We start from the raw sequence: 15,841 nt of genomic DNA on the forward strand, positions 1-15,841 counted from the left end.
GCAAAGCCGCAGGCTCAGGAGACCATCCGCAAGTCAGTGAGATGGCCGCCCAGCAGGGCCTCAGCTGCATCGTGGCCACTAACCTGTCCATGCACAGACCAGCCCTGGCCAAGGACAGTTCACATAACAGATGCGGGGACACCATCAACTTGAGGGAGCTGGGCAAGGTAAGCCCAAACGGATGCTGCTTTCCCCAATCCAACCCACCCTTCCTAATCTTTCCAAAGCCCCTTTCACAGTTTGCTCACTGAAATAGTGTTGATCATTAGTTGAAGGAAATGAGAGATACAAGTGCAGTTTGGGGTCCACAATGTTCTAAGAGACTTTTGTGGCTGAGGAGTCAGGGGCCACATGAACACAGAACTAAGTTATCTGTCCTATGACAGAGCATGCAGAGCGACTGAGCAACAACCACGGGGCTGCCCCAATAACCCAGTGACTGGCAACGAGGGCCTGGAAGTTTGTTTGAAAAAGGGTTCTCTTCTTACCATGTATTATAAAATGGTCTCTTGATGAATATATGGAAAATAGATGCAATGATGAGACAATCTGTTTAATATGTGTATGTTGTGTGTATATATATAAAAAGGGGAGCAATTGTACCTAAATCTGAAGCAGGATACAGTATGTATAGGCTGGAAAGCCTTAAGACACGGTTGATCTCTCAGTAAGGAATCCCACAGCTTGCCAATTTCCTAAATCTGTAGGAGGCCCCAAGGCAGGCTGGCGCTGGGTAAGTTCCTGCGTGTCCCACTGTACTGCCTCCACTGGCTTCCTAGGGCTCTACTCTGACTGCGGTGGCTGCGTCTCATTGACATCACTGGTCTTACTTTCTGTGTCATCGTCTGACAGCTCCAGGGAAGCCCCTTCAATGTGCAGCTGACGCCGGCCAGATCGGCTCGAAGAGAAGCTGATTGGGCCTCCGCGCCTGGAGAGAAACAAGTAGACACACATGTAGGTAAACGCCAAGAGCATGTGGCTGTCAAGTTGTTCAAGCACCTTACTGACTCAGAACTTTGACTTCACACCTGCATCAGGACACACGACATGGGGTGGGCGGACATGAGCAGGAAACGTTTTATGCGTTTCCATCTCTCCGACACCCCCGCCTGCAGGATATCCTGGCTGACACACGGTATGCACTGAGAGGAGGGCCTCAGAACTGGGGGTGGCCCGATTCAACTAAGGTGGTTTGTGACAGAAATGGTAAGGAAGATGGATTATTGAGGGCAAAGCTCTATCTTCTAACCAAGGCTCAGTATTTCTATAAAGGGAAAACTGCAACTTTTACTGCGGCTTTATAAGCCATTTAAGGTCTGTGTTGCACTTTTTTCAAACGATCCTTTATAAATGTAAAACCATTCTTAAGTTTGTACAAAAGTAGGATGTGAATGGAATTTGGGCCACAGTTTGCCAAAACCTGTGCTGAAACTATTCTTCTGAGAAGGAAGTTCAACTTCAGCTTTCCCCTGGTCTGCCCTTTCTGGTGCAGGTCACACCCGGGGTGGAGAGGATGGGAGGGCAGCTGAAGGCAGGAGGACCTGGCGTGGTGTTTTTTTTTAATGGAGGCTGGGACCACGGCTTACTATGGATGTCAAGACATGCCCGGTCACGTGACCTGACTGTCAGCCCTTGTGTAGTATGTATTCCTATATAGTCCACTTCTTATTTATTCTTCTCAGGGATAATTACAGGTCAGAATTCCTGAATGAACAAGCAGGGGGAATGATTAAAGGGCAAGAGTGAGAAACTACGTGAATCTAAGTAAACCTCTGCACTGAAAGCCTACAACTGCAGCCTTCTTCGCAAGCTTTGGGTGCGGACTTGGATACCGGTCCCCTCTCACAGAAGTTCCCAGGTCACTCACCTCAGCCTGTTCTTCAGAGTGCTGACCTCACGGCTCAGGCCCTCATTGGCTTCAGTGGCATCGTCCAGTTCCCGCTGGAGTTTACGTCGAGATGCATTGGCACGTGTAGCTTCTTCTTCCGCTTCCTCCAGCTGGCGTTTAAGCTGTTTCATTCTGGCATTGGCTTTCTCCATCTTGGGGAATTGACATGAACCAAATTGGTGAATTCAGATACATCATCACTGCATCCTAAGTGTCAGCCACGTGAGCACACATACCCTTAGGTTGAGCACTTGATAACTCGGACTGGTTTAAGGTCTGATGATTGGCTGTTCTGAGCAAAGCCAATTATCTACAGAGCAAATGATGCTAAAATAAATTAAAAAAACAACAACAACACAAACCCTATTTTTTACCTGTGAGTTTTCTACAGAAAAATGAATTTAGTATCTTCACCCAACTGACCTGTGGGACTGTGAAGGGGAATTGCTATTCCGGCAAAATACGGAAGTCAGCAACAGACAATCTCCAACTCTAGGAAATGGTACATTCATTTTTACATCTCTCAGTGTGGGTGTTTCAGACATACTTGAAAGTACACACTAAGTTTCTCTGGAAGACCTGACATGAGATCTAACAGACCCCCATCTTTCAATCACGTACCACAGACAACTGATGGCTGTCCTCAGAGTCGCTAGGCCCTGTTGGTGGGTGTGGAAAGGGAAGGGTTTGTGCTGAAGGCAGTAGAGTCCTCAGCTCTGTCCATCTTCCCTCCCAGCGCCTACAGTGGCAAGTGCCACTGTGGCAGAGGGGAGAGTGGGCGAGAAAAGGGTAGCTGCAGTGAATGCAGAGGTGTCCACAGTACAAAATCCTATAAGAGCATCCCCCTCAATACTCAGAAAAGGATGCCTGGATGCAGACAAGACCACGTGGGTCCCACATGCAGTATATTTGTTTTCTCTGCTTCCTGTTAACATCTCCAGCCAGCCAGTGTTAAGTGACTGCCAACTATGCCCAGGAACTATTTTAGGAATTTGAGAGATGCCAGTGAGTGAACAGACAAAGTTTTTCCATCATGAAGCCCACATTCTAGTGGAAGAAACAGATGGCAATATTAAAATTCAGTTCAGGCCTCACACTTCAAAGCCCACTCAGTGTGCTCTCACCACCCCTCCCTGCGTGTGTCTCTGGTGCACTGGTGGGACGGTATCTTCATCATCTCTGTCCTCAGCACTCAGGAGAGCCTCATAACAGTAAGAAGCACATTTGTCAAAACATCCGAATTTTAAGAGTGTCATAGCATGTCCTTAATTTAGGGAGGCAAATTGAACACTACACTCATTTTGCATCACTCTCCTTCCTAAAGCATTTCTAAGGTGGGAGACGTTCCCCCACCCTGCTTTCTTCCCTTACCTGTTCTTTATACTGATCCGCGTGACGACGTTCATCTTCTACCTGCATGAAGATTTCTTTCAGCTTCTTCTCTGTACGACGAACTAGTTTGTTGGCAGCTGCTCGTTCCCTATGAAAATGATCAACACATTAGTTTCCACAATTCTTGAAAAGAATTTAAATGGTAAAATTTTTTTAAGGCCTTTCTCTCTAGAAGGTGAAAATTAAAGTGCTTTTCAAGGCCCGTTTATGACCAGAACAACCTAACCGCTATGGCCCAGAAACTTTCCCCTTCTGATCAAAAATATGGATCGTCTTTAATGTAGTCCTATGCTGATAAATAGGAAAAAACCATATATTCCTGGGCATTTATTCAGAGGTCTTCCCAAGATCTAACCTCACGACAAAGCCTTAGTTGGTTTCTCCAACCTCAACTTTTTAGCCTGGAAAACAAAGGCCCAGTTTATTAAGTGATGATTTCAATATAAAATGTATTGCCTGGCTTCTGTGATTCTGGGAGGCTGTGACATTGAAGTTAACGCTGAAAACAACAGAAACTACCATACTTTTTAGTTTGAAGCCACACAAATTAACTGTATGTAGGCCTACAATGTACTACATGAAGAAGTATACTAGAGTGAAACAAAGTTCTTGTGTTCCTTGACAAACATTATATAAAAATGGAAGCAGTGGAGTGAGCTGAAGGGACTAGTGGTGTTGATTACAACTCACCACAAACAAACCCTTGTTTTATTCGAGCGCAGTGGGAAGTACAGGAGGCTGGGCATAGGTCAGCCCTTCGCTGGGCCCTTAGCTCCCCAACAGAGGGTGAATTTGAAGGTCTACCCCATCTCTGACAGTCCATTTTTAATAGTTTTGTAAATGCTTGCTAAATGCTAGTGTGAGAGACCTGACATTTCGGCATGGTGTAGTACAATGGAATGAAAGTTGTTAAACAACCCCTTCCTATGGGAAAAGAAAAACTCCTTTGTTTTTGTCATATTGCATGTCTTGATTGCCAGTGAATAATAGCCTTTCACATGATACCACCACCTTGGGAAACAGACCCTGGGTAGAGATGTGAACTCTCACCACCTAGGAAAACACAGGCGTAGCATGAGTACCCCTAAGCTAAGTTTGGGGGCAGCTGACAGGCCAGCCCAGCCATCCCTGAAGGCTCACACCACTTTCTACCTCCCACTCTAGAGTCACCCTTGTTCCTATCATCTTTTCCCGTGCTGTGGCAGCTCCCTGAGGGCGAGGGGGTTGTCTGCCTCATTCACAGGGTTGAGCCTGGACCTGGTCTGTAGCCAAAACTCAGTAAATTTTGGCTTAGGGTAGCAAAAACCTCGTACTTAGCTTCCTGCTCAAGCTGCTCCTCCAACTGCCCAATCTTGGCTTCCAGGGCTGAGATAGTGGCCTTGAACTTGGACTTGACAGCACCCTCTAGCTCCTGCAGCTTGGCCTTTAGCTCTTTGTTCTGCCGCTCCAGCTGCTGGCGGGCATTGTCACTCTTCTGGGCTGCACTGCGCTCGGCAGCTAGCTCTGCGTTCAGAGTGTCCACCTGGAGAGGAGAGATGGGGTGAGTCGGTCTCACCAGAGGGGCAGTGTAGCCCTTGCCGGGGGGTGGGGGGGCAGGCTGCTGTGGGGGCCACCTGTAGTGTGGTCTTGCGGAAGCGGTCATTGAGTAGCTCCATATTGCTCTGCTCCTCTTCAAGTTCCTCCTCCAACTGTGCAATTCGTGCCTCCAGACGCCGCTTCTCATCCAGCAGTGCAGACCTGGCCAGGGCGAGGGGAGGACGCAGCTCTGTGTCATGCAGGGAAATTCAGGGAGACTCCTCCACCCACCCTGCTGCTGGGACACGTCCAGTGCTCTCATTTTTCTCTTTCCGTTGCACCCACCCCCAATCCATCAACAAGTCCTACTGATCACACTTTCAAACACTGACTTCACTCCACCCTCACGCCTGTCACTCCAGCTCAGGCTGTTCTCTCCTGGACCTCTGTGGCGGGTTCCCTGCTGCTTCTCCATCTGTTCTCCACTCACAGCTGCCAGAGTTAGCTTTCAAAATGCAAATAAACGACCCTGGCATTTATTTCCTAACTTAAACTCCACTGGTTTTCCAGTGCATTGAGGGAAAACGGCATGCTAACCTGGTAACCAGATGGACAAAGCATCTTCAAAACAAAATTAAATGCAAAACATTCAGAAAAAGGTTAAGTGTAATTTGTTGGCCAAACAGTGACTTTGAAGATCTTATGTTACAAGGCTTGTGCGGTCTCTGGAAACGAGGTCAGTTCCAAGTGCATTTCCTTCACACCTCCTGTGTGAGCGACCGGGAGAGCGGTGTGGTCAGCCTGGTCACACAGCCAGCTGTGCGCATCTTTCCAGGCTGGACGAGCAAACCAACTACTGACTATCAGATGCCAGCCAACACCGCCGGCTTTCAGAGCAGCAGGCATGCTGGAGGGGCTGCCACTGTATTCTGTCTAGGTGCCCACCCCCTTTCACCCGCCACCAGGGAGACTCACTTGCCAGAGGCGCTGTTAGCGATCTCATCTGCCAGCTCGTCCCTCTCCTGCTCAGCATGTCGGCGGGCTCGCTCAGACGAGGCAAGTTCCTAATTGAGTTTAGAGGGATTTAAGGCTGTGAGCTGTTTTTTCAAATGTGGTATCTGACAATGCCTGAATACTGCAGCTACTTTGCTCCTGGCACTCTGTGTGTGCCTCAAATGGCAATTAGATTAGAGAAAGCAAGCTGGCAAACTTGCTGAGGAGAATCTGGATGTAGGTCAGCCAGGTGATTGCTGTGTCAATATCCTCACACAGAAACATCAGCAGAGGCAGTCCAAGTCTTTGTAGGGGCTTTGCTGTCACTTTCAATATTTTTAAGAGGCAGCTAGCTATTCCTGTCTGCCTTAGAATCCTGATGTTTCTTAATCATAAACTGAAGACATACTTTATGCAAACCCTGAACTTTACCAACTCATGGCCCGAAAGTGTCTATCACATACGCAAGTCAGAGTTTGGAGGTCAAGTACGCTAGCGGCACAGTATCAAGGCATCAGAAAATGAGGTGGTTATCAGAGCAACACAGATCACAGCTCCCAGGGGAGAAGCGGGGACAAGAGTGTAGCTTCAGGGGCTCAGGTGGCTTGGAGAGCTGGGGTTCTGCCCAGCTTTCTAAAGAGGAGGGAATGCTGTCCAGGCAGGCTTTTTTAGCTTTCAGAGAATGAGGCAAGAAAAGGAGGAAGAACTGCCTGGTGGCTACCTTTCCAGATTTTTCCTTGGAGAATAGATCTGCAAAAGGTAGGATAGCACATTTCTTATCGTACCTGGGTAAAGACTGAGATCATATTCTCAATTTGAGGACTGCCATCTCCCTTATTTTATGGATGAGGAAACTGAAGCCTACATGGATGAAGTGACTTGCCCAAAGTCCCAAGGATGGCCAGCAGCTGAAACTCAGGGCCTCTTCTCTCAGCTGCCCCCTTAAAAAGATGCCACTTTAGTCAGAGTACATCTTTAGATGCCAGAGAAGGAGGGGTGTATAAAAGGAGTTTGTCTGCATGCTCTGCACATGAACTTGGCTTCTTTTGTTAGATATAGGCCCTCAGAAAGAGTTGCAGCACATGAGGTGGGAGCCCAGGAAATAATGGCAGCAGGCAGACTGGTAGGCCTGACCAGAGCGCCTCCGGTTGACAAATACCATGTCAACGCCTGCTCTGCTGTCTGCTGGTGTCACATCCTCTTGGACCCAGTGCACTACAGGCAGGCTGCGGAACCCATGGAGAAAGAGAGAGGACCTTGCCCAGATGAATAAAGGTGTTTGAGGGAAGGAGAAATAGCATGAAAGGCAGGAGTTAGTGTCTCAGACCAATCTTCTGAACGCGATGAGCCCTTGTGCCTGAAGGTTAGAAATAATGCCTTCAGCTTTCTGAGTGATCTGAAAGGGCTGAGCTGCAGGGAGTGTGATACTTAGGTAATGCCCTCGGAGCTCTCCAGGAGGCAAGTGCCCAGAGCCCAGTCACCTGTAGGGAAGGATCACCTGTTCATCAGTTCCATGATGAACTGGCTAGACCTTGGCCATCCTACTTCACTGCGGAATAAGAATGCTTTTAAGCACACATGGAACATTTAATGGCCATGGTCTGGTCCCTAGCACTGCTCTGCTGACAGCATTTTCTAACAATGCAATGAAACTAGAAGTAAAAAAAAGTCACAAATTTGGGAATTTAAACCACATTTTAAAATTATACATGGGATTAAGAAAAAAACATTTAGAGAAAGAATTAAATGACAATAGAAGTGTACCATATTAAATTTGTAGGACAGCGTGAAAACAATAATTGGGGGACTAGTGTTTCATGCACATATAAGAGGAAAGCTTGAAAATTAATGAGTCACAAAAAGAAAAAATCCAAATGAAATAAAGATGAGCAAAAAGTCATGAAATGAACATAGAAGATCAAAACCTAAAATGGGGGCCTCCCCTGGTGGCGCAGCGGTTAAGCATTGGGCTGCAAAGCTGCCCGCAGCCTCTGCAGCGCCGGTTCGATCCCTGGCCCCCGGCGAGGGTCCCACATGGCGCGCAGACCTCTCCTGCCACCCGCTGCTCCCCTCAGCGGTGTATTTCATCAGTCTGCCTGTTCAGTTCCCCACTCTGGCTCTGGTGAATTCTCACTCTCCCGCGCTTCTGACTGTATCCAGTGCTTGTATAAATAAATAAATATATCTTAAAAAAAAAAAAAAACAAAAACAAAAAAACCTAAAATGGGCTAAGGGTAATCTTATGATCTGGTTTTCAGTTCCTTCTTCATTCTTGACACTAGAGAGTTCTATTTCTTACAAGTTCAAATCTACATCTATAGTTGTCTGTGGTAATTTTTTTTTAAAAGATTTATTTATGTATATAAGAACTGGGGTATAGGCCAGATGTGCGGGAGCGTGAGAGGATTCACCAGAGACAGAGTGGGGAACAGAACAGGCAGACTGACTTAAAATACACTGCTGAGGGGAGCAGCAGGCGAGACAGGAGAGGTCTGCTGCGCCATGTGGGCATCTCCATGGCCAGCGGGGATCGAACCGGCACCTCAGAGGCTGCAGACAGCTTCACAGTGCTGTGCTCAACTGCCTGTGCCATCAGGGAGGCCTGTCTGTGGTAATATTTTATGCAGCATTTCTAGGTGTTTATATTGGGAGGTTTTTCATTAACAGATGTTAACATTTCGATTTAAGTTGCTCTTATTTTTCCAAGTTTGAATAAGATTTGATCCTTTATTTCTATACAAATATATGTATACATTATATATGTACAGTTCTTTGCATGTCAATTATAGTTCAATAAAGCTGTTTAGATAAAAAGAGAAATGTATTTATTCACGTGTGCCTTGCACTTACATAATCCCATACTATATGTTACTCATCACTCCCTGCCCATGAGAACTTACAAGAGATAAGTGAAATAATTGTTTGATTATAAGAAAATTTAGTAGGAAATCAATAAAACATACTTCTGTCCTTTTAATTATCATATGAATAGTACTACTGTGTACGAGATATTCCAGTGTCAATAAGGAGAGAGTTAAAGGATCCTGATGCTAACAAACACATCGCTCCCTTTCCTTACACATGGGTACAAGTCCTGTAAAATGGCTTGGAGTTACTAGTCACTTCTGCCTTTAGCCAGGTGTTGAGGAAAATATATGAGCAGTGTCAAAGTGTGACCACTTTGTTTGCCAAAATGAAGTAATGAATGGTTGAGTACCATTTCAAAAATGGATAGTGAAATTACAGTAGGCCACAAAGATACTAAAATGTTTTTACCCGGTTTTGGAGAAATTTCAAGGGCAACTATTTGTTGAACAAATGAATGCATACAAACCTCCTGTAACTGAAGGATTTCTGCTTCTAGACTCTTTAATTTCTTTTCACTCTCTTTGGATTGAGCAAAAATTTCATCTCGAGATGCACGAGCTTCTTCTAATTCACGCTGATAATCCTTCATCTGAGCCTAAGATTAAACAGGAAAGAAGGTTTGTAGGAGTTTTTGTTCTTTTAAACATACATTCTCTTTAAGCATTTCCCCCCATATTATAAAATACAGTCATTAGACATAAAATTATGTGGAAGTGACAAAAATATCACAAGAGAGCATTCAGATCACTATCCCTTCTGAATACAGAAGCAAAAGTGCTCAATAGATAGTAGCACCAATCCAGCGATACAAGAAAAGATTACAGACCATGACAAGGCGGGATTTAGCTGAGGAATATATGATCTGAATATATGATCATCTCCGTAAACAGAATCGTGACAAAAATCTAACACTCCTTTTTAAAAGCAGTAACAGAATAGATGGTCTGACAATACACATCAGTGAAAAACCAACAGGCAATAAATATCACATCTACCGTCAAGACGTAATGTTTGTTCCCCCCCCGCCCCATATCAGTAGGAAGACAGTGTTGTCCAACCTTCCCCCTTCTTCTTAACACTGTAATGGAGAGTCTAGTCAAGGCAATTAGGCTAAAACAAAGAAATAAAAGACATCTGGATAGGAAGAAATAAGACAAGCTCAACTTGAAGATGATAGCTTGTATCTAGAAATTTAAGAACTCCACCAAAAAGCCATTAGAATTAAATGAATTTAGCAGGTTGCAGGACACAAGGTCAATATATAAAAGCCAACTATTCTATATACTGAATGTTCCAAAAGTTAAGAAAACAATTACATTTATAATAGCATCAGAAAGAACAAAGTCTTAGATATGATTTAATAAAACAAGTCTATAAGACTTGCATACCAAAAAACTATAAAACATCATTGAAAAGACTGAAGAATATCTAAACAAACAGATTTATCTACAGAGTCAAAACAACATCAAAATCCAAGCTGGCTTTTGCAGGGGCTGGGGAGAAATTGAACATTTGATCTTGAAGTTCATATAGAATTGCAAGGAGCCCAGAATAGTTAAAACGATCCTGAAAAAGAACAAAGTTGGAGAAGTCGCATCAAAGTTTTGAAAGTCGCAATTCCAAAACTTAACCACAGAGCTATAGTAAACAAGACTACGGTACTGGCTTAAGGCCAAATATGTTAGATGAACGGAGGCGTAGAATTGAGAAGCCGGAAATATCCATATAAATCTATGGTCAGTTAATTTTCAACATTGGTGCCAAGGGCAATTCAATAAGGAGAAATAATAGTTTCAAACAAACAGTGCTGAGATAAGTGGATATCCATACGCAAAAGAAAGTTGGTGCGTACCTCAAATCATATAACCAAAAAAAAGCGGATCCAAAACTCTTAGGATAAAACATAGGCTGAATCTCCATGACCTTGGATTTGATAACAAATTCACAATTAACAAAAAATGAAGTCGAAGTCAACTTCTAAACGAAAATTTTTTTTTTGGCTGCAAACAGTGCCACCAAATGAAAATAGAAAACCTAGAGAATGGAAGTAAATATTTAGTAGGCATATATCTCAGAAGAGATGATAGCCAGAATACATGCAATACTGCTGAAACTCAGTAATTAAAAAGAGGTGCAGAGGATTGAAAGACACTTTTTCCAAACAAGATAATAGCCAATAAACACATGAAAAGATGTTCAACCTCGTTAGTCATAAAGGCAATAAAAAAGCCACAAAGAGATCCCACTTCATATCTGCTAGGATGGCTACGATTTCAAGACGGGCAAAAACAAATGCTGATAAGGATGCAGAGAAACTGGAACCCTTGTTGTGGAAAGGTTTTTTTGCAGTTTCTCCAAGTTAAATGAAGTGACCCCATAGCTCCACTGCCTAGTATTTGCCTGAGAAAACTGAAAGCACAAGTCCACAAAATACACCCGAATGCTCACAGGAACAGAATTCAAGTAGGCGAAAGGTGGAAATAACCCAGATGTCCATCAACTGATGAAAAGATAAATGTGGTATAGTCACACAAAGGAATATATATTATTTGGTAATAAAAAGGAATGAAATACTTATTCATATGAATGAACCTTAAAAATTAAAGTGAAAGAAGCCAGCCACAAAAAGCCACATATTGTATCATTCCATTTATATAAAATGTCCAGCATATCTATAGAGACAAAGATGATCTATGGTGGATTAGTGCTGAGATAGTGGGGGTGGGAAGTGAGAGTAAGGGGTACAGAGTTTCTTTTAGGGGGAACCAAAATGTCCAAAATTAGGCACTTGTGATGGCTGCACAAGCTCTATGAATTGACTGAAACAAACAATAGAAGACACTTTAAGAGAGCTGTACACAGGGGCCATCTTTATGGCCACTGCCCCAATTTAAGAGAGCTGTACACAGGGGCCATCTTTATGGCCACTGCCCCAACCCACCACCAAGGATGACAGCTTCACTGGGCCCCTTAGAGGGGTGATATGCCAGCACCGAGTGTGGCAGCAAAACGACAGGCTGGGTGCAGCACAGCACTTTCTTCCCCAGCCTCACGGGTCATGTTGGGCTTGACCTCAGCAGGGCCAGATGACACCATCGAAGAATGATGGCCAGCAGTACATACTTGAAGTTTTCGAAGCTGCTTGATCACTTCATCCCTGGCTTTATTTGCCGCTTCAATTTGAGCTTCAAGGTCCTTCAGGTCTATTTCCATTTTCTTCTTCGCAGCAACAGCAAGTGCACGCTGTTTCCGTTCATCCTCCAGTTCTGCCTCGAGCTCCCGCACCTAATGGACAGCATGGGTTATGCCTGAGAAGACTCAGAATTTGCGTCAGAGGACAGGCAGCCTGCCATCACATAAGGGCTCTGTTATCCTGGAGGTGCTCTTTGCTTCCCTGCAACTGTTCTTATTACAGAAAACCACAATTGAATTTTGTTTAAGGAGATCTTTAAACAATACCTGGTACAAATCTTTTCCACTAACTGCTATGAGAGACACAAGAAGGCAGAGTCCCTCTCTTTAAGCTCTCAGTCTAGGTGATGCAACACAATGGGAAGATTGGCGACAACTTCTGAGGGAAGTTCCCCCGGGGACACAGGCAGCCTGAGGAGCGGCCCTTGCTGAGGTGCTAGGCTCTTGGGCCAACACCCTGCAGGCGAGCAGCTGGGACACATTCTCTAGCCCAACTCAGGCCTTCAGATGGTGCACCTCACTGAGTGGATTCTCAACTTCTGACCACAGAAACTGTGATTAAAAAGTTATTTTAAGCCACTAAATTTGATGTAGTTGTTAATCCAGCAATAAATGGCTAATAGATACTATGGAGTGAAAAGAACAAAATAAAACAAAATTTAATACATCTGAGATCCAAGACCTGATACCAAGAACTCCAGGGGACTGCTACATATCTACAATTAATTTCAAAAGTAAACTTTTAAATTAGAAGTTTAGTATACATTTAGAAAAGTACGTACTGTCAAATTCTGGATATATTTTAAACTCAAAAAATTTTAAATACCTGTTTTCTCCTCCTTATAAAATGGTTTAATGAGAACGTGTGATCTGATCTTCAGAAATATGCTGAATCATCTTTTCAGATACCCACTGATTTTTGTACCCCCATTTCTTAAGGCTCACAGAGCTAGAATCTACACATTTCCTTGAAATCCCACATAGGGCTTTTCAATGACATTGTATGAGAAATATAGAAAATCAAAACCAATTATATTAAATGTTAAAGAATTAGATTATCAGATGAACAAATAAGTTGATGTTAATGTGTTCTACCTAATGTGAATGGACAGGATATTGGCCCAAAACTGGGCTTTGAAAACAAGCAGGTTCTTGCTCTGGAGACCACACTCCCTCTGACCCACCTGCTTTATCAGCAGCCGCTTCTTCTCCTCGTTCTGCTCGTCGCGGGTTTGCAAGTCCCTCTCAAACTGGGCCTTCATGGCCTGCATGTTGACCTCCAGGCGCAGCTTGGCGTCCTCCGTGGCCTGGAGCTCGTCCTCCAGCTCCTCCAGCTGGGTCCGCATTTCCTCCACCTGCTGCTCTAGGGCCCGCTTGGACTTCTCAAGTTCATGAACCTAAACCACAGGAAACATGCAGGATGCAGCTGACCCTTGGCAGAGGTGCAAGGCAAGCAGCCGTCCTGTCTCCGAGGCTCCTGGAGAGCAGGTTGCCACCCTGGTCACCGCTGGGCCAGGCTCCTGACACACCTCACACATCCTTCTTTTTCCTTCTACGGCTGCTGCAACCCTTCATTTCAGAATCCATCATCAAAATAACAGCAGTGCTTTCTTTATTCGCCTGTGCTCTATTATTGGTAAATTATTCTCTGGTGACCTTGAAGCTGAGAGATCTTTAAACACCAAAGAACAATGAAAAGACCATGGTCAAAGGAACCCGTCCGCTGACTGGCCATTTGTCTGTTGTCTGTAACAGTTATTATGGCACGTTCTTTCGTACTGAAAGCGAGATATTAAGAGCAGGGTACAACTAAAAAGAAACCCCCATAAACTTTTACGTAGTTCTCTGTGTCAAGTGCTGTGCTGAGTGCTTCCACCTCGTGACTCTGGATCCCTGCTACAAGCCTTTGGGCAGCTTGCATGGATACCGCGAAGGACCCCCTTTGGAGTTCATGGCCTTTCACTTCTCACAGGGTTGAGAAGACAACTTATGACATGAGGAGGGCCATGTGTCTCTTAGCAGTGCCTGGCTCTTCATAGGAACAAAGAAATGTTTGTGGAAACGAATGTGTGACTACTGATTATGCAAGTGAAAACGAATACAGAAAAGAAAATGAAATCAGCTTTGAAGTTCTCTTTCCACATCATGCAATCATGGCCATTTTTACTCCCGTCCCTGAGGCTAGTCCCTGGGCACCAGGTTGTAGGAGCCCAGGCAGGAAGGTAGGACAGTCTCTCCTTTTATGATATGGCCAGAGTCCACTTCCCATGAAAATGAGACTTCACCTCATAAAGCTAAAGAGAAGACTGCAGATTTTCAAAGCATAGCTGCAGGATGCTGTATGAAACAGGGCAAGTGTAATGTCCATTTGACAGGTGAGGTGACTTACTGGAGGCTAAGTGGCTTTCCATGGTCAGAGCCAAGTCTTGAACCTGGTCTTTGACCCCCAGGCCTGGCTTTCTTCAATATCCTCAACACCTCATATCTGAGGAAGGGGCGTGAGGTAAACCACCACCAGCACAGCTCTTGTCAGAGATGTATGTAGTGGATGCAGAATCAGTGTCATGGAAATGTCTCAACTGTGAATAAACCACCAAGTGTTTGAAGCTTTCAAAGGAAATGAGGGGGCCTCACTGGGATGACCCAGGTCAGAGCTGCAGTGCTCACCTTGCTCCTCTCTCTGTGCGGAGACAGATCCCCTGCCCTCCACCTGAGGGGACCCTCCGACTCAATAACTGTGAAGTTCTTTTGTGTGGAGTTCCCTTGCCAGGATGCAGGCTAGGGCAGGGAGAGTCATGAAAGTGATGAGTGGAAAAAAAGGCCTTCCCACCTGTCAGTGCTGCTACAAGAACAGATCAGAGAACCTGATGGCTTATCCCAAAGACTATAATCCCCTATTTATCACGGGTCCAGAAACTCACTGGTGGATGACTTGGCTGTTGGACTCAGCACTCCCAGATCCTTCAGGCAGTCCTAAGGAGCTGCCCACTCTCCTTTGAAGAGGAGGTCCCCAGGGATACTTACATTCTTCCCCACATCATCCTTCGAGCTCATGAGGTCTTCCATGTCTGCCCGCAACTGCTTGTTCTGCCTCTCAAACTCCTCTTTGGCCTCCAAGGCCTCCTCAAGGGCCCGGGCGAGTGATAGAGCTTTAGTTTCTTTTTCTCTGGCCTCTGCTTCCGCACGGTCTCGCTCTTCCGCATAGCGAGCAGAGATGTTCTTTTCTTCTGCTAATAGCTATATGAATGGCACTGGGTATTAGGTACAATTTAAAAAGCAACATAAATTCTTCTCATTCACTGTATGTCTGACTTACTGCTGAGAATACTACTACCAGATTACAGGTGTTCTCTCACTTTCTTTTTTAAGAGAATTCTCTTTTTCTAATTTTCTCTAAAAAGGTATTGCTTTTAAACAAGGTTATTTTTAACAAAAACAAAAGTGAGAGCTTCGTCATGAGGAAACATATGCTGATCCTACAGAAGGGAACAGAGAACCCACCTGATCAAACTTCTTCTGCTTCTTCTCCAAGTTGGAGACAATCTGGCGCTGATGGTCCAAGTCAACCATCAGGTCATCTAGCTCCTGCTGCAGGCGGTTCTTGGTCTTCTCCAGCTTGTCATAGGCCAAAGCCTTTTCCTCCAGGCGCTGGCTCAATGCCTCTACATCTTTAAGAAGCTTCTTTTTGGCTTCTTCCAAACTTTCAATTGTTCCCAAGTCATCATCCACTTTTTTTCTGGTATCAGTCAGCTAGATTTTATGTAAAGAAAAGAATCACTCAGTTGGCTCTTTTGCATTTGAGAAATAAAGAAAAAACTGCTTTCAATTATTTTTTGAGAAGAAACATTATAAATACTATGTTGTTTTATGCAAACGAATGTTCGACTATAACTTAATTTCTTAACTAGAATAAAACTATGACACAGTTACGTGTCTTTATTTGAAATGCTTCTACCCGCATAGGATCGGCACTTGGTTAGGTCAAAGAAAAAA

The 15,841-nt window shown here is 44.5% G+C and overlaps 1 protein-coding gene across 4 annotated transcripts in view; it reads right to left on the reverse strand.

Annotated features, from left to right (window-relative positions):
* Window positions 1-783: 783 nt before the first annotated feature.
* The window catches only part of MYH10 (myosin heavy chain 10), a gene marked incomplete at both ends in the record, with an annotated part of 131,010 nt that continues 115,952 nt past the window's right edge, over window positions 784-15,841 (reverse strand). For all 4 annotated transcript variants that reach the window (XM_084238712.1, XM_084238711.1, XM_084238714.1 and 1 more), the window contains 11 exons: window positions 784-928; window positions 1,868-2,040; window positions 3,260-3,368; window positions 4,594-4,802; window positions 4,894-5,017; window positions 5,771-5,859; window positions 9,123-9,251; window positions 11,780-11,941; window positions 13,033-13,245; window positions 14,873-15,085; window positions 15,350-15,598. In XM_084238712.1, coding sequence (XP_084094838.1) covers window positions 784-928; window positions 1,868-2,040; window positions 3,260-3,368; window positions 4,594-4,802; window positions 4,894-5,017; window positions 5,771-5,859; window positions 9,123-9,251; window positions 11,780-11,941; window positions 13,033-13,245; window positions 14,873-15,085; window positions 15,350-15,598 — 1,815 coding nt within the window. The remainder of the gene's footprint in view (window positions 929-1,867; window positions 2,041-3,259; window positions 3,369-4,593; window positions 4,803-4,893; window positions 5,018-5,770; window positions 5,860-9,122; window positions 9,252-11,779; window positions 11,942-13,032; window positions 13,246-14,872; window positions 15,086-15,349; window positions 15,599-15,841) is intronic.

Source organism: Talpa europaea, assembly GCF_964194135.1.
Source record: "Talpa europaea genome assembly, chromosome: 7".
Taxonomy (NCBI): Eukaryota; Metazoa; Chordata; class Mammalia; order Eulipotyphla; family Talpidae; genus Talpa; species Talpa europaea.